The sequence below is a fragment of the Geotrypetes seraphini genome, chromosome 15, assembly GCF_902459505.1.
Source record: "Geotrypetes seraphini chromosome 15, aGeoSer1.1, whole genome shotgun sequence".
Classification (NCBI taxonomy): domain Eukaryota; kingdom Metazoa; phylum Chordata; class Amphibia; order Gymnophiona; family Dermophiidae; genus Geotrypetes; species Geotrypetes seraphini.
The window spans coordinates 10,206,275-10,229,153 of record NC_047098.1 but is presented as its reverse complement, the minus strand read 5'-3'; the positions used below and the strand labels follow the sequence as shown (position 1 = coordinate 10,229,153).

At 44.4% G+C, this 22,879-nt stretch overlaps 1 protein-coding gene across 3 annotated transcripts in view; it reads right to left on the bottom strand.

The window, feature by feature from the left end:
• Window positions 1–3,015: 3,015 nt before the first annotated feature.
• UTS2 (urotensin 2) overlaps window positions 3,016–22,879 on the bottom strand; it is a 29,270-nt gene continuing 9,406 nt past the window's right edge. Inside the window, exons 2-5 of one of the 3 annotated variants that reach the window (XM_033922897.1) lie at window positions 17,040–17,104; window positions 11,014–11,136; window positions 9,351–9,394; window positions 3,016–3,262 (exon numbers count right to left, since the gene is read on the bottom strand). In XM_033922897.1, coding sequence (XP_033778788.1) covers window positions 3,143–3,262; window positions 9,351–9,394; window positions 11,014–11,136; window positions 17,040–17,104 — 352 coding nt within the window. In that variant the 3' untranslated portion in view covers window positions 3,016–3,142. Of the gene's footprint in view, window positions 3,263–9,350; window positions 9,395–11,013; window positions 11,137–17,039; window positions 17,221–22,879 lie in introns of those variants that run through there. The other 2 variants (XM_033922898.1, XM_033922896.1) reach the window with 2 other exon arrangements.

Here is a 22,879-nt window from a genome sequence, read left to right as displayed (position 1 = left end):
TATGGGTCTCAGTGCACCCCCAAAATCATTCTTCTTGGAATAACATCTCCCCATAGGTTATTTTTGCACATACCTTGACAGTAAAATAACTTCACTCCATAAGGTGGGGTATGTGGAATAGGACCTGGTTTAGTGATGATTGTTAGATGCACTATGGATTTAGTACGTCCGGGTCTCAGTTTCTCACATGTACTGCTATGTTCACTATAGTACTTGCATCATTCCACAGAGAACTTCCTTTTAGCCTATAGACACATTGTGGCAGTTCCCAAACCCCCCAAAGCAGGACACGTAATGAATAGTTATGCTCTGGAATGTGTTGCTAGAGATATGATAACAGCTGTTAGCATACCTGGACTTAAAATAGGTTTGGACAAGTTCCTGGGGAAAACTTCATAGTCTGCTCTTGAGACAGACATGGAAGAAGCCACTGCTTGCCCTGGGATCGGTAACCTGGAATCTAGCTACTGTTTTAAGTTTCTGCCAAGTACTTGTGTGACTTGGATTAGCCACTATTGGACACAAAATACCAGGCTCAATGGACCATTGTTCTGACCCAGTATGACTATTGTTATGTTCATAATGGCAATTGGAAAATAATGGGAAAAACTATCTCAATACACTTAGCAATAACAAAGAGGAAGAAGAGACCAGAAAAGAAACTTTGTACAATAAAAGTTAACAATCTGAAAATTGGTGATCTCATTTTCCAGTTGGAACTGCCAAAGGCAGGCGGGATCAGGGTTTGCTCCTGCTCAGACTACCTACTAGACCAAAGATGTTAAGGTAGGCCCAGGGAACCTTCTGAAATATGAAGGGGGCTTGTCTTGGGGGTCAGCAGGGGTTTGTGTGCTTTTTTTGTTGGAGGGATCACAAAACTGTATCAGATCTTGGGGAAAAGGCCTTTTATTTGGAGGAGTCAGATTTTTATTTTTTTTGGGGGGGGGCTTCTCTTCTCAGGAAGGGAGTTAGATAGTGTTTGCAGGCTTCACATGTTGGTGAGTCAGAAAGATTGGATCTTGTTGGGGGTTAGGAAGGGGGATTGTGTCATGTGTGTAGGGGGGATTGGAAAGGTGATCAGAGTTGGGAGAGGGGGGAGGATGACAAATGCCTTTATACCACTGGTTGAATATTGGTATGTTTCTGTGTCTACAGGTTTACAGAATTGCAGAGACAACAAGAACGGCCTATCCCAAAGAGTGAAACTTACCAGAACAATTAGTGGGAATGGAGGTTTTCTTGTTGTGCATCCAGTGTATACATTTGGAAAGATATTTATATTGTTTTGCTTTCCAAATGAAAGAAGCCCACAAAATGATTATTCTGCTTTCTTTGTGTTGTTATTCTTCGATCCGACATGAAATATGGATGCTCAACAAACACAGGCATACACAAAACTACACACTAGCAGAATCCTATTCCCTGAAATTCCAAAATACATAGAGCCAGTGGCATTCACCACCTGTAAAAGTAAGGACCATAAATTAGAAAATGTACAGCCAAAAACTGAAACGATGACCTTGAGCAGCCAGACTCTGCTCTGCTTGTCGTTCAGTCAACCTGTGAACCATCAGACAACTAGGAAGGCATTTCTTGTCCTATGCAAAATACAGACATAAGAAACCAACTTGGGGGCCTGGAGCATGCAGTTTGGCATTGGTGGAGCAGAAGCAGGGTGAGAAATGAAAGTGACCAGGGGAGAATCAAAGAGGGAGCAGAGTGTAAGAAAATCATGGGCAGATTGAGTGAGGTTGGGGAAGTGTAAAGGCAGAAAGTGAATGAGGGTAAGTTTGGGAGGGGAATGTGGGGAGAAGTACCTGAAAAAGAGCGGGGCAAGTTGTGAATGAAGCAGTAGGAGAGGGGATGCAAGACAGCGATGTGATCCAAAGTGATGTGGGAAGTTGGAGGGAGAAGAGGAAGTATGGAATGGTGAGTAGAGAGGGCATTTGAGAAGAGAATAAATTAAGGTTGGTGTGAGTGGCAATTGGAGTGGGAGGAGTTGCTGTGGGGGTGTGAATGGGGATTGGAGGTGACAGGTAGGGAGAGACGAGGGCTCTGAGATTTACTTGAGGGAATATGGAGCTGTAGCGTGTGAGGGCTCGGAGGAAGGATGAGTAGAATGAGTGAGGGATTTTGAGATGGGGAGGGTGGTCTTAATCCCCATGGTGTCACTGCTACAGTTCAGGCCACATTTGGATTTTTTGGGAGGAAGGGTCCGGCTCTTGCTGTGGCATACAGGCTGGCAGCGTTGCATGAATATGATAATGAAGGCCCTGCCTGGATGTGTCAAAGAGGGGTGCCTGGAATGAGGTCAGATGAATCTGTGTGTCAATTGGAAACCCTGGAATTGGGAAGCTTTAAACAGCCAAATGTTGAGTGGAGTATTCACACTGCAGAACTGAAAACAAGTAAGAAAGATTGTGTATGCCTTACAAAGGTCTCTTCATAGACAAATGGTGGTCAAACCCACCAGGAAATGTTGGGTCTGATACAAATGGAGATGGTGTATCTAGTCCGGGGGGTGGGTGCTTGCCCACCTAAACAGCAGTGGTCATTAGTAGACAGTATCATCTGATGTAAAAAGCTCAGTCCTGGATTTCAAAAATGCGAACTCTGGCAAAAGTGGGGAAGACAGGAGGAAATGGGCAAAGTTGGGGAAAAACTAGGCAAAACTAAAAGGAGTTATAGTAAGGGACAAGATATTTATGTGAAAAAAGTTAGCACAAGCAAGAGGAAAAGGAAACCGATAGTTCTCCAAGAAGTGGCTGAAAAAGGCATCTTTCCGAGTCCCTACTGACCTCACTTGCATGCATACTGGTGAGCTAGTGGTGAGACCTTGGCAATTTCTCTTGAACCCCTGTGGTGGCGGTTGTAGCAGACCTTGTGTGAAAACAGATTTAATAAACCTTCAGAAATGCTCTGCAAAAGGAAAAAAAGCACAGCTTAAAATAATCACATCACATTTGCAAAACATAAACGATTTATTAATTTCCAAACAGAAAATAATGCTGTCCTGCTTCACATTTATTGTTCCGGTTACATAAACCAAGTTACTATTTACAGTACATAGTGCTGGGGGTGATTAACATATAGGTATAAAAATAAGAAGAAAGCGTGAGGTCCTTCCACTCGGCTTCAGGCTTCAGACACAGTACTTCCAAAAGCAGTCCGAGGCTTTTTCGCCTCGCTTCCTGTACTGTTTTCGGTCCTTTGCTAGGAGAAAGCTCAGAGCAGAAGACCTTGGGTGTTTTCCATAGAGGGCCTGAATAATAATGAGCAAAAACATTACTGAATTTTGTTTTCTCCATAGATAAACAGTATGGGAGAAATGTTTTAGTGAAATGCCATTTGTAAGGACGGGAATGGAAATGAGCCTGCAGTGCTGTCAAAGCACCAGCAGAGGGCTCTCCAAGATTGCCACAATAATTAATATTGACTTAATAAAGCACAGTATTGCAAATATATTATTAGTAATAAGAATAGATGTAGCACTGTAGCCAGTGGCGTACCTAGGGTATGTGGCACCCGGGGCCCATCATTTTTTGACACCCCCCCCCCCCATGTAAAAATTTTTTTTTTTTTTTTTTGCAATAACCATGAAATGGAATAAATGGTCAGAATAGAAACAGGCAGTGAAAATTTTCTTTTATTGAACCTCATATATGTAACCATTATTCCAAACATAACAAAACATAAATTATGTCTAAATTGTCATGACATTAGAAGTACATATGGAGTAGTTGCAGGCAGTGGCGTACTTAGGGTATGTGGCACCCAGGGCCCATCATTTTTTGACACCCCCCCCATCTATATGAAAAATATGATTTTTAGTACCAATCTACATATCGCACCACAAGAGTGTACCTAGGAAAAGGCTGCATCTTAAACACTGCAGTGAGCACTAGAACACCAACACATACATTGTAAAACTAAACAAGCCAGATCCCGCACAGTCAATTGGTCCTGTAGTCAATGCCAACTGAAAACTATGTCTTTTTCATACACACAGAACAGAGATACACCCTCGCCCAAAATGGAATAATCACAAACTAAAAATAGAAATATGTAGACAAAAGTTAAACTGATCCTCCAAGAAACCAGACCCTGGATACAATGCAACACCACAAAAAACAGTAACACATGTCCTCTAATACAGTGCAAAATATAAAGACAGTAGATGTAAATTTGAAAAAACTGATACATAACAATCACCACTTTATAAATTAACAAATAAAAATAAAACAAATAATGAGATATAAAAAAATACAATTTTATTGGACTAATCCCCGTAAGCTCGGTCCCCATCCCCGCAAACCACCTGATTCCATCCACACAAGCCTTGAATTGTTTATATTAAAGTATAAAAAGAAACAATATTCTGTACAATTGTCAATTTATAAATCAGCGTCTTCTCCCCACTCTCTTCCCCATTTCCCTTCAGCATCCTCAGCCCACTCTCTCTCCACTTTCCTTCAGCGCACGCACATAAAAACAAGCAAGTAATTTTATATCATTTTCATTCTATTCATTCATAGAAATTAAAGTCTAGATAATGCCAGTCACATAACAAAACATGATTTTACAAAAATAATTCCCTGCAGTCAAGCCTGCAAGGATTATTAGATGTCTTTCAGCAGTTCCCCTCCCTCCCTCCCCCTTACCTTTGTGGCCAAGTCAAAATGATCTACCAACAATAAAATTTTAAAAACACAAAGCACGCTGTACGCAGAGAAAATGTTAATTATCATTTATATTCCGCGGGTTTTCAAAGAGGTCAAGGCAGATGACTTTATGCAATGTCACCTCAGTAACAACTATACAAAAATAGACAAATATTGCCCCTCCCTTTTTACTAAACTGCGATAGCGGTTTTTAGCGTAGGGAGCTGCGCTGAATGCCCCACGCTGCTCTCGACGCTCATAGGCTCCCTGCGCTAAAAAACTCTATTGCGGTTTAGTAAAAGGGGGCCATAGTGCAAAATATAGACAGCAGATATAAATTTTCAAAACGGACACATTTTGATCACTAAGTTGAAAATAAAATCATTTTTCCTACTTTTTTGTCTGGTGATTTCATGAGTCTCTGGTCCTTCTTCTGATCCTTCTTCTTTCTCTCTCCCCCTGGCTCCCCTCTTTATTTCTGCCTTTCTTTCTCTCTCCTCCTGGCCCCCCTCTTTCTTTCTGCCTTTCTTTCTCTCCCCCTTGACCCCCCTCTTTATTTCTGCCTTTCTTTCTCTCCCCTTGGTCCCCCTCTTTCTTTCTGCCTTTCTTTCTCTCTCCCCCTGGCCCTCCTCTTTCTTTCTGCCTTTCTTTCTCTCCCCCTTGACCCCCTCTTTATTTCTGCCTTTCTTTCTCTCCCCTTGGTCCCCCTCTTTATTTCTGCCTTTCTTTCTCTCCCCTTGGTCCCCCTCTTTCTTTCTGCCTTTCTTTCTCTCTCCCCCTGGCCCCCCCTCTTTATTTTTTCCTTTCTTTCTCTCTCCCCCTAGCCTGCACAAAGCCATCGTGCCGATTTCTCCACTTCCACGATTCTTTCCCTACCCTCGCCCCCAAGCCAGCAGCCGATTTCTCCCTGCTCCTTCCCCGATGTCCTGAACTTCATCGGGCAGCAGCAGCATTCACAATTCACTGCCCGCTTCAGGCCTTCCTCTCTGTCGGGTCCTGTCTTCATGAAAACTGGAAGTAGGCAGGACCCGGCAGAGAACAAGGCCTGAAGCCGGCAACAGCAGCGAATTGTGAACGCTGCTGCTGCCCGAAGAAGGTAATGGAGCACCGAGGCAGTCCGCTTCTCCCCCCTCCCAGCCGAACCCCCGCTGACCCTCCTATCTCCCCCCCCCCCGTGAACCTTTCCGACCTTCCCAGCGAGAGCAGCAAACCTCCTTCGCGGCTTTCTCCTCCCTCTGCCGCGTTACTGATGACGTCATCAGTGATGCGGCAGAGGGAGGAGAAAGCCGACGCTACTGGAGGGAGGTTTGCTGCTTTCGCTGGGAGGGTCAGAAAGGTTCACTTGGGGGGGGGGGGAGAGAGATAGGATGGTCAGCGGGGTTTCGGCTGGGAGGGGGGAGAAGCGGTCTGCCTTGGTGCTCCAAGGCCTGGCGCCATTACCTTTTTCGATAATGGCGCCGATGCTGCTTTCGCTGGGAGGGTAGGAGCGCGATAGGGACCGGGCCAGCTGTGCACCCCCCCCTAAGGCGGCACCCGGGATGGACCTCCCCCTCGCCCCCCTTGGTACGCTACTGCCCTGGGGAAACAGCCTGCAACAAGATCGCGCGATGCCAGAGATTTTTGCCTGCTTCGGCTGTTTCCTCCGCCGCGGTCCCGCCCCTCCTCTGACATCAGAGGAGGGGCAGGACCGTGGCGGAGGAAACAGTCGAAGCAGGCAAAGATCTCTGGCATCGCGATCTTGCTGCAGGCTGTTTCCAGACGCGACACCCGGCGCAGGGGGAGGTAACTGGACCGGACCGGGAGCACCCCCTCAGGGCTTGGTACCCGGGGCGGACCGCCCCCCCCGCCCCCCCCTTGGTACGCCACTGACTGTAGCTCAAACATAAGAAACTCCTACTGCTTTGATTGTTAGAGCCCTATATACCTAAATGTCCTCACAGTTGTATCTGTTAAGCCAGGCTTCGACAAATTATCTTTGGATCTTGGAACCAGTTCAAAAGATTACAAAGTTTCCAAGTTACCCAGTTTCAGGAAAGAAGCATTTTGGCCACTCCTGGTTTGAACTTATATCCCACAGCACAGTGGGGCATTTGTAGTCCCCAACTTAAGGTTACCAGAAAAACCCAGACGGATTTTCAAAACCACGCAGTTTGTCCGGGTTTTGGAAGGCCCCGAGTTCAGGGCTGCATCTGGAGGGCTTCTGAACATGCGTGGATGCAGCGCATATGCCTGTGACATCATCGTGTTGCCTCTGCACATGCTCAGAGGCACTCCAGATGCGGCCCAGACTCAGGGATGGGGGGGGGGGGAGGGAAGAGATGAGGTTTGTGTGGGGGCAGAATGGGGCGAGGCCATATGCTCTCGTTTTATTCATGAACCCTATCCCAACTCTTCTTGCTGAAATCAATGTTGAAGATTTTGTAATGCATTAGGATGAGGGTTGTCAGAAATCTGGGACTGGCCTTAAAATTCCGTTCTTTAACTACTAGATAACTTGGCAGACCTGAAGCTTATGATGCAACAGCTGAGGCCTTCCTTGCTGCCTCAGCCCAAGTTACCTCCACTTAAGTTTAAGAGTCAGGGTAGGGAGAGAGAGGTGAAGGATTAGAGGACTGTCGGTGCATCTGGATGGCTTTTCAAAACCCGGCACTGTCCGGATTTTGAAAAACCCTTGAGATCAGGGCCGAGTCTGGAGTGCATCTGCGCGCGCGGATGCGATAACGGCGATGCCACATGCAGGCGTGCGATGTCATCAGGTCGCACACGCGCAGATGCACTCCAGACTTAGCCCGAAGAGATGAAGTTTGCGTGGGGCAGGGGTTGGGGGGATGGAACAGGGCGGGGCTTGGGGGCAGAATGGGGTAGGGCCACACCTTTTTTTTTTTCCATATGCAAAATCTGGTAACCCTAGGAAGGACCCCTTCGGAGGCCTGCAGCAGCTGGTTTAGAAACTGATTGACTGAAGTTTAAGAAATCGGTGACCCCCGTCACTAGGAGAAGCCAGAGCCAATAGAGCGATTGCACTCCCTTAACAGGTGAAGCCAAAAGACAATTGTTTCTTGGCTTCACCTGTCACCATGAGCTGCTTCTCTACCGGACTCTCGATCTCATACTCCGGCCTCTCGTCCTTTCTTGTCGTTACCCTGCAGTGGCGTAGCGAGGGGGAAAGGCGCCTAGGACGGTGGTGCCCCTCCCCTGCCCTCTTCTTTGCCCCCTCCCACTCCTTCCCCACCCCCCTGCAACATGCGCCCATCCCTTCCCTACTCCATAACTCTTTTAACTTCCCTGGAAGTGACATCAGAGGGAGCGCCGACGCTGGCACGAGCAGCAGCTTGGAGTTACCGCTTGTGGTGGGGGGAGGAGTGGGGGTCGAGCGGAGGAGGGGTGCTGGCGCCCTCACCAAGCTGAGGCCTGGGGAAGACCGACACCCCCCCCTTAGTTCACCACTGATACCCTGCACCTCATAGCCTCCCACCTCAGTCTTCATCCCGTCTCTCTCAGTGGCGTATCGATGGCAAGCGGTGCCTGGGGTGGCGGCACCCCTCCCCCACCCTTTTCCCTGCCACCCCTGCTGCACATCTGCGCCCCCATCCCCGTACTTTTTTTTTTAACTTCAGCCCCAGCAGCCACCAACATACTACCTGCGTCGGCTTTGGCGCTCTCTCCGATGTCATTTTCTAGGCACTGGTCCCAGAAGTGACGTCAGAGAGAGCGCAAAGCTGGCACAGACTGTACGTTGGCGGCTGCTCACGCCGAAGTTAAAAAGGTATGTGGGAAGGGGGCGCTTGCACGCGGCAGGGGAAGAATTGGGAAGGGGAGGAGGAGGGTTGCCGGCGCCCCAAGGAAGATGGTGCCTGGGGCAGACCTCCCCTCTTACTATGCCAGTGCTCTCTCTCTAAATCCCACCACATCCACATTCCAGGTAGCCAGCCTTCCCTTGTCACCTAAGCGCCTGCTGTATCTGCTTCTGCTCCCATCATCTCAGAAGAAACAACAGGCTCCTACACAGTCTCCACATAGGGTTCAGCTCTTGGTAAGCTGAACTGTATTTTGCTCTAACTTAACCTGGTCTCACGAGTCTACGGGACCAGCACGAGGTTCCTGTAGTGCAGTGGTCTCAAACTTGCGGCCCGCCAAGTACTATTTTGAGGCCCTCGGTATGTTTATCATAATCACAATGTCTCTTTAGCTATAAATGACAATATTATTATCAAGACTTAGCCAACAAGAAAGATTTATAAACTATAAAGAGTTTTACCTCATGCAAAATTGTCATTTCTTTAATAAGACATTAACTATTTTTTTTCTGAGGCCCTCCAAGTACCTAGAAATCCCAAAATGTGGCCCTGCAAAGGGGTTGACTTTGAGACCACTGCTGTAGTGCGTGGTTCAAATTTACGAAGGGCTGGACCCGTGCAGGACAGATTGCAGGCACATGTCTGTTACTTTGGCAGAAGAACAATAACTTTGGGCGCACTACATCCCGGGTTGCCATGATACAATTTCTAGGCACCGTGGCAACCTGGCACTAGAGATTTGTGGCGCCCTATGCTAACTATTTAAGAAGCAATCTTCTCTGTCCACTGAGATTCCCCTTCTGTGGCTTCAGCGGCTCTTGCTTCCTGTTTCACCTGTTGCCTCAACTCAGTCATCTTTTTGGACCGGACAGTATGAAATCCCTTTACTCACCTCTTTCACACTCTCCCTGGGATTGTAACTGCTCAGACCAAGACCTGGGGAGGGAGAAAGAAGAATGTATCAGCTTCACTTCCCGTGAGCTGGGCTGGCCTGGAAACAGCCTGTATTTGGTGTTGCCTATGCTGACGACTTGCTATGCGCATTTGCATTCTGGTGGGAAAAGAGATGAAGAGGTGCCAGACTGCCGGGGGGGGGGGGGATGAAGAGCTTATAGTCAAGGAGAACGGCAGCAGTAAGAAAGCAGAAGAGCAGTGTCTCTGGTGGTTAGGCGGCTCAGTGACCCAGAACAGCTGCGCAGCCTCTTATCAGGAGGTACGCGGCCATGCAGCTGCGTAGCTTAGAGGGAACATTGGCGTGGGCGATTATATTATCGAATGTTCAGTGGTTTTATACTGTAGGAATTTTTATCGTTGAGATTTTATGTATTGTATTATTAAATTATGTGTATAATGTAATCTGCGTAGGTATATATGAAGTATACATTTTTTTAAATAAATAATATTTATGCCTGTTCCTGAGCTTTTGTAAACGCTGTACTGTCAACGTAAGACAATTTTTCCAGCATTTCTGCTAGTATTTTGCATTTATTTATTTATTAATTTTCAAACTTTGATAGTGCAATACAATTGATTAATCGTGAATACTGCATGAAACGCACTATTAACTATGCAATTGATACATGAAATAGTCTGTATTATTGCATTTATTTAAAAATTTATACACTGCCTACAAACTACATAGAAAATATTAACAAGAAAATATACGTGCCTATGCATCTTATCAGTCTAGGTGACCTGCTATAGAATTACACTATTCTTTACACACGTATGCACACTTATGAGCTCTTTATCCCCCCTTTTACTAAGCTGCAGTAGAGGGTTTTTTTTTTTAACCACGGCCTGGAGCGCAAGATGCTCCGACGCTGTTCCGACATTCATAGAAATGTTGCCATTAGCGCATGGCCATTAAAAAATGTTATCACATAGGCATATACCACCATCCATTTTTGAGGCGGTAAGTGCACAAGCGGTATTCCTACATTAGCATGCGGTAATGCAGCTGCTCGGGAATATCCACTTTCCACCCCTGATATACCACCTCAAAAAAGAAATTAGGAATATTTTTAGCATGTGCTAATTTGGCAGATACCGCAGGACACCCGAGGACATCCTGCCCCCTAGGTATCCAAAGCTGATCTAAACTTGTTTCCTTCAGTCACTTAAGAACATATGACCTGTATATAATTTGTTGACATTTTTTGTTACACTACATAAGAAGCAGAAATTGCAAGAGGAAGGGATCTCTACAGTTCCAAAAGCTGGCATATATTCCCTGGACACCATAGGTTGCTTTTATGAATTAGTGATACAAGTCTAAAGGCTTAAAGTGCACCGATTCATTTTGGGGCCCTTTTACTAAAACATAGCATGCACTAATGGACATTAGCATGTGCTGTCACATGGTCCATAGGTGTAACATAAGATGTATAGCATTCAGCGTGTGCTAATTCCGTTTGCCCGCTGAGCTGTCGTAAAAGGGTCCCTAAGAACGGCTGAGGAGGTTCTAGGCAGTGAAACTATTTCTCCAGGACCTGCAGCCAAGGCCCGTGTGTCACATTTGTGACTTTTTTTTTTTTTTTCTTTTTGAATTTTACCTTCTTTGCTGAGAAACTCATCAGCCTCCCCTCCCAGGCTCTGCTTGTCCAGGAAAGCGGGCATATTTTGCAGCAGATATGTCCTCTCCAAGCTGCTCAACTCTTCCAGTTTTGCCCTAGAGCCTTGGAGAGAAAAATGCAAATGGAAAAACAACTTCTGAGACCATTCAAAGATTTGCGGACCTGCATCCTGGTTGCAGGAGGTTTTAGTTTGTCTACTCTTTTTCAGAGGGCTAATGCCCACTGAAGAAATTAATTTGATTACCTTGAAATAAAGCTCAGTAATCAAGTTGTGTGTGACCTTTTTATTCAATTAATTTAATGGACATTTAAGAGACCTCAAGAGCTACCTTTCCGTCATAAGACCTCTCAAAGGTTCAAGGTTTATTAACATTTGATTTATCGCTGAATCTGTTTACAAAGCGATGTACAATATAAAACATAAAATATAGATATACAATATTAAAACTCAATAACATTAGTTTAAGACAGGACAAACTTGGAGGAGGAGGTAAAGAAAGGGAAAAGATTACACTTGTCTTAGGAAAACAAATAGGGAAAAAAACATGAGGGAAAGGGTTGGATTAAAAATTAAAATGCTAAGAAAAAAAAATTAAAAAATTAAGAGTTAAAAGCGTCTTTAAAAAGGTGTGTTTTCAAAAGATTTTTTTAAAAAGAATGTAAATCTCTTTCGATTGCAATAACTTGTGGAAGAGAATTCCACCATTGTGGGCCCATGACAGAGAACATGTCTGCTCTTCTTTTGTTCCTATTGCAAATGCGCCAGAGGGTTAGAGTGCCTTTAAAACGTTAGCGTGCAAGGCAGCCTACAAATTAACGTGGGTTTAAGTTGATTTGTGTGAGTTAAAAGGCTTAGCACAAAATTTTAAAATTCTATTGAAATGAAGGAAACAGAAAAAAAGAATCTAAAAGCAGAGGAGAAGCTCCTGCTCAGTTAAATCCATTTAAAATCGAACCTGAAAACTTTCTTATGTAGAGTCGCATACGACTTATAATCTCACCCCTCCGCAACTTTGACCGGCACAACTGGGATTCCCTCTCCCCTTGTGCTTATCCTTTTCGTCTCACTCTCCTATACATTATTGTATTTCTCCCCGCTGTTTTATTCGGGAAATATTTAGATTAATTAAGAGGGAGGGGTTTAGCACACTAGGGTGTTCTGTATTTGTCTGCACCTTTTATTATGATTTTGTATGTGTTTATTGTATGTGTGTATTGTATGTGTTTATTGTGGCTAGTCAGGTTGCTGCCTCACCCTGAGTTCAATCCCAGCCTGTTCTCTATGACCTTGGGCAAGTCACCCAACCCTCCATTGCCCCAGGCACCACAGCTAGACTGCAAGCCTGCCAGGACAGATAGGGAAAATACTCAAGAGTAACTGATTACTACTCAATGTACTGTAAACCACCTATGGTGAATCTCTTCATGAAAAAGCAGTAAATAAGGTTACCATATATACTCGAATATAAACCTATCTGAATATAAACCGAGGTAACCTCTTTTCTCCCCAAAAAAAGGGGGGGGGGGGAAAGGTTGACTAAAATATAAACCAAACTCGCACCAGTCTTGCAAGGTTACTGTAGTGAGTGGCTTAGTGGTTGGAAATGCTACCTCAGCAGCCTGCTCCTTGTGACTCTGGGCAAGTCACTTAATCCTTCCATTGTCCCAGGTACCAAAGTTAGATTGTGAGTCTGCAGGGACAAGGAGGTTAGATACTTAAGAGTACCTGATTACTATTCCATGGATTGTAACCACTTTAGATGAATCTCTTCAATGAAAAGACAGTAAGTTAACATAGCAACCGCTGTGGGAACTCGCGTCAGCCATTTTGAATAGTGAGACTGCACGGGGCAGGAGCATAGGAAGATCGTCCTTGCCCTGGCTCGCCACTAGACCGTCAGGGCAGAGGCCTGTGATAGATCTGAGAGGGTGAAGACATGAATATAAACCGAGAACCCCATTTTTGGGTCATTTTTTGGCCCAAAAATCTAGGTTTATATTCAAGTATATACAGTATTTATATCTCTCTTAACTCCACGCTGTATTTACATTCCAATATCTGTTAAGAGACATTACAGGCTGGGCGTGACATGTTAGGGGGTTCCTGGGTATCTAAGTCCTTGTATTTTGCAGACCAGACTGGGAAATATATTTCTGTTAACACTTCACGTATTCTAATTGTGACTAAGTATTAAACATTTATGGCATTCAAATTTTAGCAGTGCGAAAGTCAAATTAGATCTTGTTTTCACAAAGAGACTTTTAAACTAATGGCACAAGTGTGGATGTTCTTCCTCTGGGAATATCAGGAAAGCTGAGATCACGATAACAGCCGTTACAAAATACAGCTGCAAAACTCATACTCACGGGCCATAAATTTGATTGAGCTTCTCCATTATTATACAAATTACATTGGCTGCCTGCAAAATTAAGGATTGTTTGTAATCTATAATGCCTTATGTTTAAAATTCTGAATGTACCAGCATCTGCATATAGGCTGTCTCTTATGCCTTTCCCCAAAGTTAAGAAGACGTGGCACGCGGGCATTCCATCCCACTTAGGGGACAATTCACGGTGGGATCTGATTCTATAAACGCATCTCCATGCCCAGATTCCATCTCAGAATACCACTATAACCTAGAACATGTATCCAGCTGCAGTTACACCAAGTTTCAAGTTTATTAAAATTTTGATTAAACGCAAATCATGGTTTCTAAGCGTTTTACAAATTATATTTAAAAAAGGGAGACATAATAGACAAATAAATATTAGGAAAGTTGAAAGAACTACAATTTAAAAGTAAAGAATACATAAAAGGTAGACCACAATAGGGGGGAGTGACAATCATCGAGCAGTTCTGGCGAAGACTGAAATCTATTTAAGGGTCAAATGCATCATGGAAAAGGTAAGTCTTTAGATTTCCCTGTCGACCTGATGTAACTACAGCCATGTAAATGCAGCAAGGAGGTGAGTAGCTTACAATGTTCTGTAAGTTACATGTATAAGTGGGAGCCCACCCATGCCATGCCCAGTGGCGGAGTGAGGGTAAGTGGCACCTCTCCCCCACCCTCTTCTCCACCCCCTCCCTTTCCTTCTCGACCACCCTGCCGTGCACGTGCACCACCCCCTCCCCCTGCACCTTTTTAATTGTCCAGGCTTGAGCAACCTCCCAAACTTGCTGCCCACGTCGTGTCGGCTGTCCCTCTGATGTCACTTCCTGGGTGCGGGGCCCGGAAGTGATGTCGGAGAGAGGCGACACAGACGCAGGCAGGAAGTTCATAATGCTGCTCACGCAGGAAAAATTAAAGAGGTACAAGGGAAGGGGAGGACAGGTGCCTTTAAAGTCTCTGTTAGGGTTTTATATAAAAAATGTTTTAGTCTAGATTAGTATTTTAGGTTGCATTTTAGACAAGTAAGTTAACATTAGTTTAGAGAACAGACCGCAGCTGAGGAAGATCTCTAGTGCTTAACCCTGGTTTAAAGTATACCTTAGTCTCTAAAAAAGAACGGCAATCTCTACTCATATGAATAGAAACTAGTGCTACAACCTCAGCTTCTGGGTTCAAACCCAAGCTACTCCTTGTGACCCTGAGCAAGTCCCTTAATTGCCCCAGGCACATTAGATGGATTGTGAGCCCATCGGGACAGACAGGGAAAAATGCTTCAGTACCTGAATAAACCCAAGTAAAGCATTCTGAGCTCCCCTGGGAGAACGGTATAGGAAATTAAATAAATACCTGTTTGAAGTTATTTCTAGAGAAAGTAACCCTACAGAGTACATTTTTGCAAAGGTTGTTCTGTTTGGAAGAAAGAAACAAATGGATCTATTGTTCAGTTATCTCTCAATTAAGCCATAGTGAATGCTTAAAGGGAAAACCTGAATAGGCAGAATAAGTGCATTGTGACTCATCAAGGATATGTAGCTGACATCACTATGATTTGGGATTATTTTTCCAAATGTGCACCTTATCGATAATCATATTACCAATGGGATAGATATTCAGGTGCTGCTTATCTGCTACAAGTTCCAGGAAGAGGAATATTTAGCGGTAGTAACCGGATAATGTAATGGGTCAATTTGACAAATTGAACCGTAGCAAATCACCTGGGCCAGACGGTATACATCCCAGAGTGCTAACAGAATTGAAAAATGAACTTGCAGAGCTATTATTAGTGATGTGTAACTTTTCTTTAGAAACCAGCATAGTACCAGAAGACTGGAGGGTGGCCAATGTGATGCCGGGGTATCCGGGAAATTATAGTCCGACGTCAGTGCCGGGCAAATTGGTAGAGAGTGAGACCATTATAAAGTATAACAGAACATATACGCAAGCATGGATTAATGAGAGAAAGCCAACACATTTTTAGTCAAGGGTAATTTTGCCTCACCAATCTAAGAACATAAGAATAGCCTTACTGGGTCAGGCCAATGGTCCATCAAGCCCAGTAGCCCGTTTTCACAGTGGCCAAAACCCAAGGAGTAGCAACATTCCATGCTACCAATCCAGGGCAAGCAGTGGCTTGCCCCATGTCTGTCTCAATAACAGACTATGGACTTTTCCTCCCAGAAATTGTCCAAACCTTTCTCAAAACCAGCTACGCTGTCTGCTCATTGCATATCTATTAAGAATACAGTGGTTTGGGAGTAACAGTCTGAATGCTAGTTTGTCCTGAGGAGTCAGGTGAAGAGGTAGGTTTTTGTTGCTTTTCAAAAGCTCAAAAGTCCATCAAGGGATTTGATGTTAAGAGGAAGTTAATTCCAGTTGTTTTGTAAGAAGTGAGAGTATGACCTTCCTGTCCTCCTGCTGTAATGCCGGTCTCCCCTGTGATATTTCAGAAAAAATTAGTCGATTGGTTGTCTTTTATGTTAGTAGAGGGAGAATTTCCAAAAAAGCAAAGGGCCTATAATAATAACTCCAATTATTACAAATTTGAAAGAACCTACTCTACTCAAGTCTCTAACTATGGACCCATTGCATCTATTCCATTATTTGTTAAATTGATGGAAGGACTTGTATATTTACAAAGTTATTGAATTACTCCCTCTCCGGGTATTCCGTCCTAATTATATCTGGTTAACTAGCCAAGTATTGTCCTGAATATCTCTGCACCCAGAAAAGCACTGGCAGCCCTGGCTGGTAGTTGGAGACTGGCAGCTAGCACTGTGGGATGAATAATGGGGTACCTTTCTGTCTATATGACTAAGGGTTACATTAGACCAGTGGTTCCCAAACCTGTCCTGGGGGACCCCCAGCCAGTTGGGTTTTCAAGATATCCCTAATGAATATGCATGAGAGAGATTTGCATACCTGTCACTTCTGTTATATGCAAATCTCTCTCATGCATATTCATTAGGGATATCTTGAAAACCCGACTGGCTGGGGGTCCCCCAGGACAGGGTTTGGGAACCACTGCATTAGACCTTTAAAATCAAATAGGCTGTGAGACTAATTATGAGCACTAATTAAATGCAGCAATGCTTGACCCGGTGGCACTGCTGATCACTGCCATGTGGACCCTCTTCGGCTCCTTGGCTGGGGGGGGGGGGATACTGTAGAAGCAGAGCTCAACAGCTCCTGAGCGGAAAATGAGCCACAGTCTTTGTGCGATAGCAACCCCTAGTGGTCAGATTTAGGGTCTGTTGCAGAAGCAGTTCTGGTGAATGGTCCTCAGTCCTTAGTTGTAATGCAAGTATTAAAAAAATTTTGATGGGATAAAAAAAAAAATAATAATAATAAGGGATACAGCATTAGATTCAAAAGACTCTTAGTGCTAGTATCCCAATCCTGGCTCCTTGGAACTGAAAGTACAGAACAGCATGAGCAAGCCTCCAGGTCAAAGAAAGAAATACAGCTAAATGTGCCTTCTATACAAAGGTTATATATATATACTGTTAGAATTACTACTTAACACACCCCCCAAAAAAATTATATGAACCAAAAGTAGTGTCATCTGCTAGACCTCTACCAAGAATTGTCATAAGCAAATCTTAAAATTCAACTTACCTGGAAACTGATAAGACACTTCACTGGAATCAAGGAGGGGGAGAGACAAGACAGGAGAGGAGAAGCTGGTGAAAATCAAAGAAAAAAGTAGAAGCTTATGCATGATCGCTGAATGGATAGAATTCTTCCTTGACTGGTGTTGAATAGACCAAGCTCCTAACTCACTGATGTCTTCCCATAAAAATCTCACCCCACATCGATAGATAGATAGATCTGTATGTATGTACATATATATATATCTGTTCATGACCTCAAAAGAAGAGCGAGCGAGTGAAAATCCAATGAATTCACTGCCTGTAGATTGTAAATGCAAACCACTCTGCCTTGATGTCATTTTTCAAAGTAACAGTTCATAAGACCATAAATTTATTGTCTCGCAGCCCGGTCTACAAAGTGGATATTAGATCAGCTGTGGCATGGCAAAGTTTATAAATCTGGCATGAAGAGAGTGTAACTGGCAGAAATTAATCATGAGTTAAGGAAAGGGTCAAAACACGGCTTGAAATGACCAGGTCAATGCGAGGGCTGATTTATGGGCCTTGGCAAGGTTGACGCAGAAGAGCAGACATGAAATGTGGGATTTTAGTGAGGTAAATAAATGAGTTGTCATGTCCCATCTGAGTCTGCCAGGCCAGGACGCTGAGAGCATGAGGCAGAGTGTGAATAAAAGTTTTTGTCAAGTTTCAAGTTTAATAAAATTTGATGGTTCGCCTATTAAATCTAAGCGAATTACATAATAAAAAGAATAATAGTATAAAACAGTAAAACAAGTTATTTTACATTAACAATTTTCAAAGGGCTATGACAGATTGTCCACTTGCTTCCTTTCACAAGCAACACTAGATGGCTCATTGCGAAGTTGTCTTCTTAGAAGAGGCGAAGGGATGGTCTCTTCCATGTTTAATGCACAGCGCTGTGTATGTCTGGCAGTTCTATAGAAATGATAAGTAGGGAATGGCAATGGGGACTTGTAGACCACCTTTTTGTGGCTTGGGAGGATTAAGTGGCTTGCCCAGGGACATAAGGAGCAGCACTGGGATTTTTGCCTTGACATTTCGGGGGTCTATATTACCCAGATTTACTTTAGCTAGGGGGTTCCCTTATTTTTCCAATCGTTGTGTGGTGTCAACACTTGGCCCAGACTTGATTTCATTTTAGGTGAGAAGCGAGACCAGTGTAAAGTGTCCACCACAAGTAGGGCCTTGAAACCTAAATTTCCATATCTCTTAGCACCTGGGTTTTGGCCAGGTACTAGTGGCCTGGATTGGCCACCATAGGAATAGGCTACCAGGCTTGATGGATCATTGGTCTGACCCAGTAAGGCTGTTTTTAGGTTCTTTTATGTTCTTTATGTTAAAATAGGGCTCTCCTTTCACAGCTGATCCCTTGGCATCATCCAGTACAGGCAAAGGATTCTCTACACAAAGGAGGACAATTCATTACTTCCCAAATGCTATTTCTTTTGAACCTTCTGGGAATGACTATAATATAATCTACCTTCAATTTTTCCTCAATGACTTAACAATTACACGATAACCAAAACAAAGATTCCCTGCCTGCATAGATGAAATGATGTCTCTTTTCAAGAATTATCTTTGTCTCGAGAATTAAAACAAGGTTTTCATAGCTGCTGGATAACTTAAATACGGTGAAACACCGGCACTCTGCACCATTCATTTTGTTTGCAGAAAACTGGCATCCGTTTCTGAGTGTTGATTTTCAACCAAGCTGTGATTGCCAAAGACATTATTTTGTGTTGAATGGGTGCCCTGACCTTTGAATTTACCCCAGCCAGAGCAGCACACAGCGTCCCGATCTTGCGCTCACCTACTGAAGCCAGAGAACTGGCAGGCCCCATCCCATCCCGTTACCCCGCCAAATGCAGGCTCAAAATCTGCTCTGTATATCGCTTACAGTTCAGCATGAAAGACAGCCAGCCTGGCATGACCGAGAGTTGGAAATATCTGGGATAATACTTTGTCCAAAGTGCAATAAAGAAACCCCCAGTTCATGGGCAGGTCCTATGTACTAGTATCAGCAAGTGAGTCTCCGTCACGCACAAATGCGACCTGTTGCTCTGCTGGATGTTCTTTTGTTTAGCCATTTACGATCGGGTATCTTTCTGCTATTTTTTAAAAATTGGTTTTAGTCTCATTTCCCTGGCAACCCTCTCCTGCCCGTTTGGGCTGCCAGCTACTCAAGAATAGAGCTGCCAGAAGCAAATCATACCAAAGCCATCTCACACTATCCTGTTTCAAACAGTGCCAGAGAATAAGTGCTTAGTTGAAATGTGCAAGACATTAGGTCATGTGAGGTTCCTCTGCCAGACTATAAGGTGTCACAGTTCTTGGAATAACCTTGTTAGGGTGAACTTCTGACCTCCAAGCAGTAGGTGTCAGTAGGCTCCATTCGGTGATCGGCTGCCCTAGCCTGCTCTACACCTGTCAGAGGTCGTCTTGTTCCTCTCTATATAAACCAAGTCCTTGCTCAGCCTCTTTAACGAAGCTTGGTTTGGATCTTGCTGGGATGCCTGTTTCTTCTATGCAGGAATCGCCTTGATTTTGGCTAGGTGTATCCCTTCTATATAGGATAATCAAAGCAAAACTTCAATGACCACACTTTTAAACAAGGTCTAGAGGGACGTAACCTGTAAGGAGCAAAGGGAACCACTCAAAACAATGGCACAGAGGGGTGCAACTTGCATGGAATGCAGGTACAAGTCTAACCACCTTATTGGGTAGACTAGACCAAATAGAGCACAATAAAAAATTATTTACAATGTCTAATGTGACACGGACAAGAGGACATGGACTGAAGCTAAGGGGGGGACAGGTTCAGGACAGATATCAGGAAGTTCTGCTTCACGCAACGAGTGGTGGACACCTGGAATGCTCTCCCGGAAGAGATAATTGCGGAATCCACCATTTCAGGGTTTAAAGGTAAGTTAGATGTACATCTCCTTATGAGTGGCTTAAGGTAACATAGAACATAGGTAAGGTTAAACTAGATGCGCATCTCTTATGAGAAGCTTAGAGTATGGGGGACTAATACTATGCCAGGGTTCACCTGGCGGGGCCTCCGCGTGTGCGGATCGCCGGACTTGATGGACCCAGGGTCTGTTCCGGAGATGGCACTTCTTATGTTTCCCAAGTTGGTCCTGGAGAACCCCTTGCTGGTCAGGTTTTTAGGATATGTATGACATTGATTTGCACACATCCCTGGTATAGAGAGAGACATAACCAGCAGAAGAAAGGAGGTGCCGATGCCTCTGTGCAGGTCGTTAGTGAGGCCCCCACCTGGACTACTGTGTTCAGTTTTGGAGGCTGCCTTTGGCTAAGGATGTAAAAACACTTGAAGCGGTCCAGAGAAAAGTGATGAAAATTGTACGGGGCATGCGCCAGAAGACACACAAGAAGAGACTGGTAGACCTGAATATGTGCACTCAAGAGCAGAGGAGGGTCAGGGGAGATACGATACAGACGTTTAAATACTTGAAAGGTATTTAACCTTTTCCAGAGAAAGGAAAACGGTAAAACTAGACGGCGTGAATTAAGGTGGCGGGGTGGCAGACTTAGGCGTAATGTTAGCAATTTATTTCTCATGGAGAGAGTGGTAGATGCCTGGAATGCCGTCCCAAGGTAGGAGGTGGAGATGAAAACAGTGACAGAATTTTTAAAAAAGCGTGGGATGAACACAGAGGATCTCTAATTAGAAAATGAATGGTATAAAACAAACTGGGCAATCCTGCACGGTCTGTGTCCCGTATATGGTGATTTGGTTTGGGATGAGCCGGGGAGGGCTTTGATGGAAGCTCCAGTGACAGAATGGTTAGGATAGGCTAGAGTGGGGCGTCCAAGGCAATTCCAGCAGAGGGAACCTGGGTGGACTTCTATGGCCTATTGTCCAAAAATATTAGAGAAGGCAATTTAAACATGGATGCACGATGAGTGTGACTATTGGGCAGACCGGATGGACTGTCATTTACTCTGTTACTAAGGTGCGCTAGCATTTTTAGCGTGCGCTGACCATGCGCTAAACGAAAAATAATAATGCGGAGACTTAGAGGGGACATGATAGAAACCTTCAAAATCCTGAAGGGCATAGAGAAGGTAAACAGGGACAGATTCTTCAGACTGTGGGGAACCACAAGTACAAGGGGGCACTCGGAGAAATTGAAAGGGGACAGGTTTAGAACAAACGCTAGGAAGTTTTTTTACCCAGAGAGTGGTGGACACATGGAACGCGCTTCCGGAGATTGTGATAGGCCAGAGCACACTACAGGGGTTCAAGGAGGGTCTGGATAGGTTCCTAAAGGATAAGGGGATTGAGGGGTACAGATAGAAGTAGAGGTAGGTTATAGAAATAGTCAGGAACCACTTCACAGGTCATAGGCCTGATGGGCCGCCGCGGGAGCGGACCGCTGGGCGCGATGGACCTCTGGTCTGACCCAGTGGAGGCAACTTCTTATGTTCTCTGTGGAGGCGTTAGTGTTTAGCACGTGCGGCATTGTAGCGTGCGTTAAAACCGCTGACACACCTTAGTAAAAGGAGCCCTAAGTTACAGAATGGGGGTATCAAAATGGCTACCCCATCCTGTAACCTGTCCTGTATATCTGCAATTATTTTTCAAAGCAGGCCTCGGTAAGCAGCCACTTATTATAACTTACCACCTCATTTATCATGGACAGAAAATGTTATCAAATGATCCACCGCGCAATATCCCTCTCCCCGTACATCATTTGTTTACATAGTGAGTAGGGAGTCAGCTATCAATTAGTAGATTAAGCCCCGAGACTGTAAACTGCTCTAGATGACGCAAGCGGCCTCTTTTCAACCTTGACTTTGTCCTCTTAATACCTTTCTTTTCTAATGATGGCGATAATGACTAAGATCTTAATTAATAAATCCATATCATTTACTGGATATTGCCTTGTGCATTTCAAGTTTCCAATTCTGTAGGACGCCCTTGAGAAACAGAGCAACATTGAAAGATTATTCATAGCTCTATAAACTGGTTATGGCACTGTTGTAATACCAAATATACTCGAATATAAATTGAGATTTTTGAGCCACATAAAGGGCTTAAGGGATCAACCCCACCCCCCATCCCCTCCCCCACTCACACACACAATTCCTCTAGGGAAGTGCTCAGTAGCATCTGTTTACTAACTCCTATATGTGCTTGGAAACAGGTGCAACTTCCAACATGGATCTTTTAGGACGTAGACTAGTGAAATGGGGAATAAGTGTCAATGAACTTGCCAAGCCCTTGTCCCACCTAAACATGTCCCCTTCTCATTTACACCCACTTGGGTTTACCACCTGCGTGGTGCTCCTTTAAATATATCAAACATGAATAAAGCTTGTAAATAAGGGCCTATATAATCTCTCTTCCCCCTCCGCCCGCCATATTTTAACATACAAGTGAAAGTCAGGAATTTTCATCTCCGATCTCTCTGCAAATCCTCCTTGTCTGAGTTTGAGTGCTTGAATGTCATTCCATTGACAAAATAATGCTTTATTTTCGTTACACGTTTTCATTTTGTTCAGGCTCACGAATCGAAGGGGCTGCTATGGTAAATAAAGACCCTTTTGTACATCAACTTTAAATGACACTTTTTGGGCTCCTGATTTTTATAGCTTGTAGTTTGATCGAGTGGAGGTTGCCTGGTGTTTGGGGAAAAGTTTGATCTCAAATGCATTCATTTGTAGAGACAGACTAAGCAACTCCTGGGTAGAGAATGACAGGGGACAAATTTTTCCCCGTCCCCGCGGGAACTCATTTTCCTGTCCCATCCCGTTGAGTTATTTTCCTGTCCCTGCCCCATTTCTGCAAGCTCC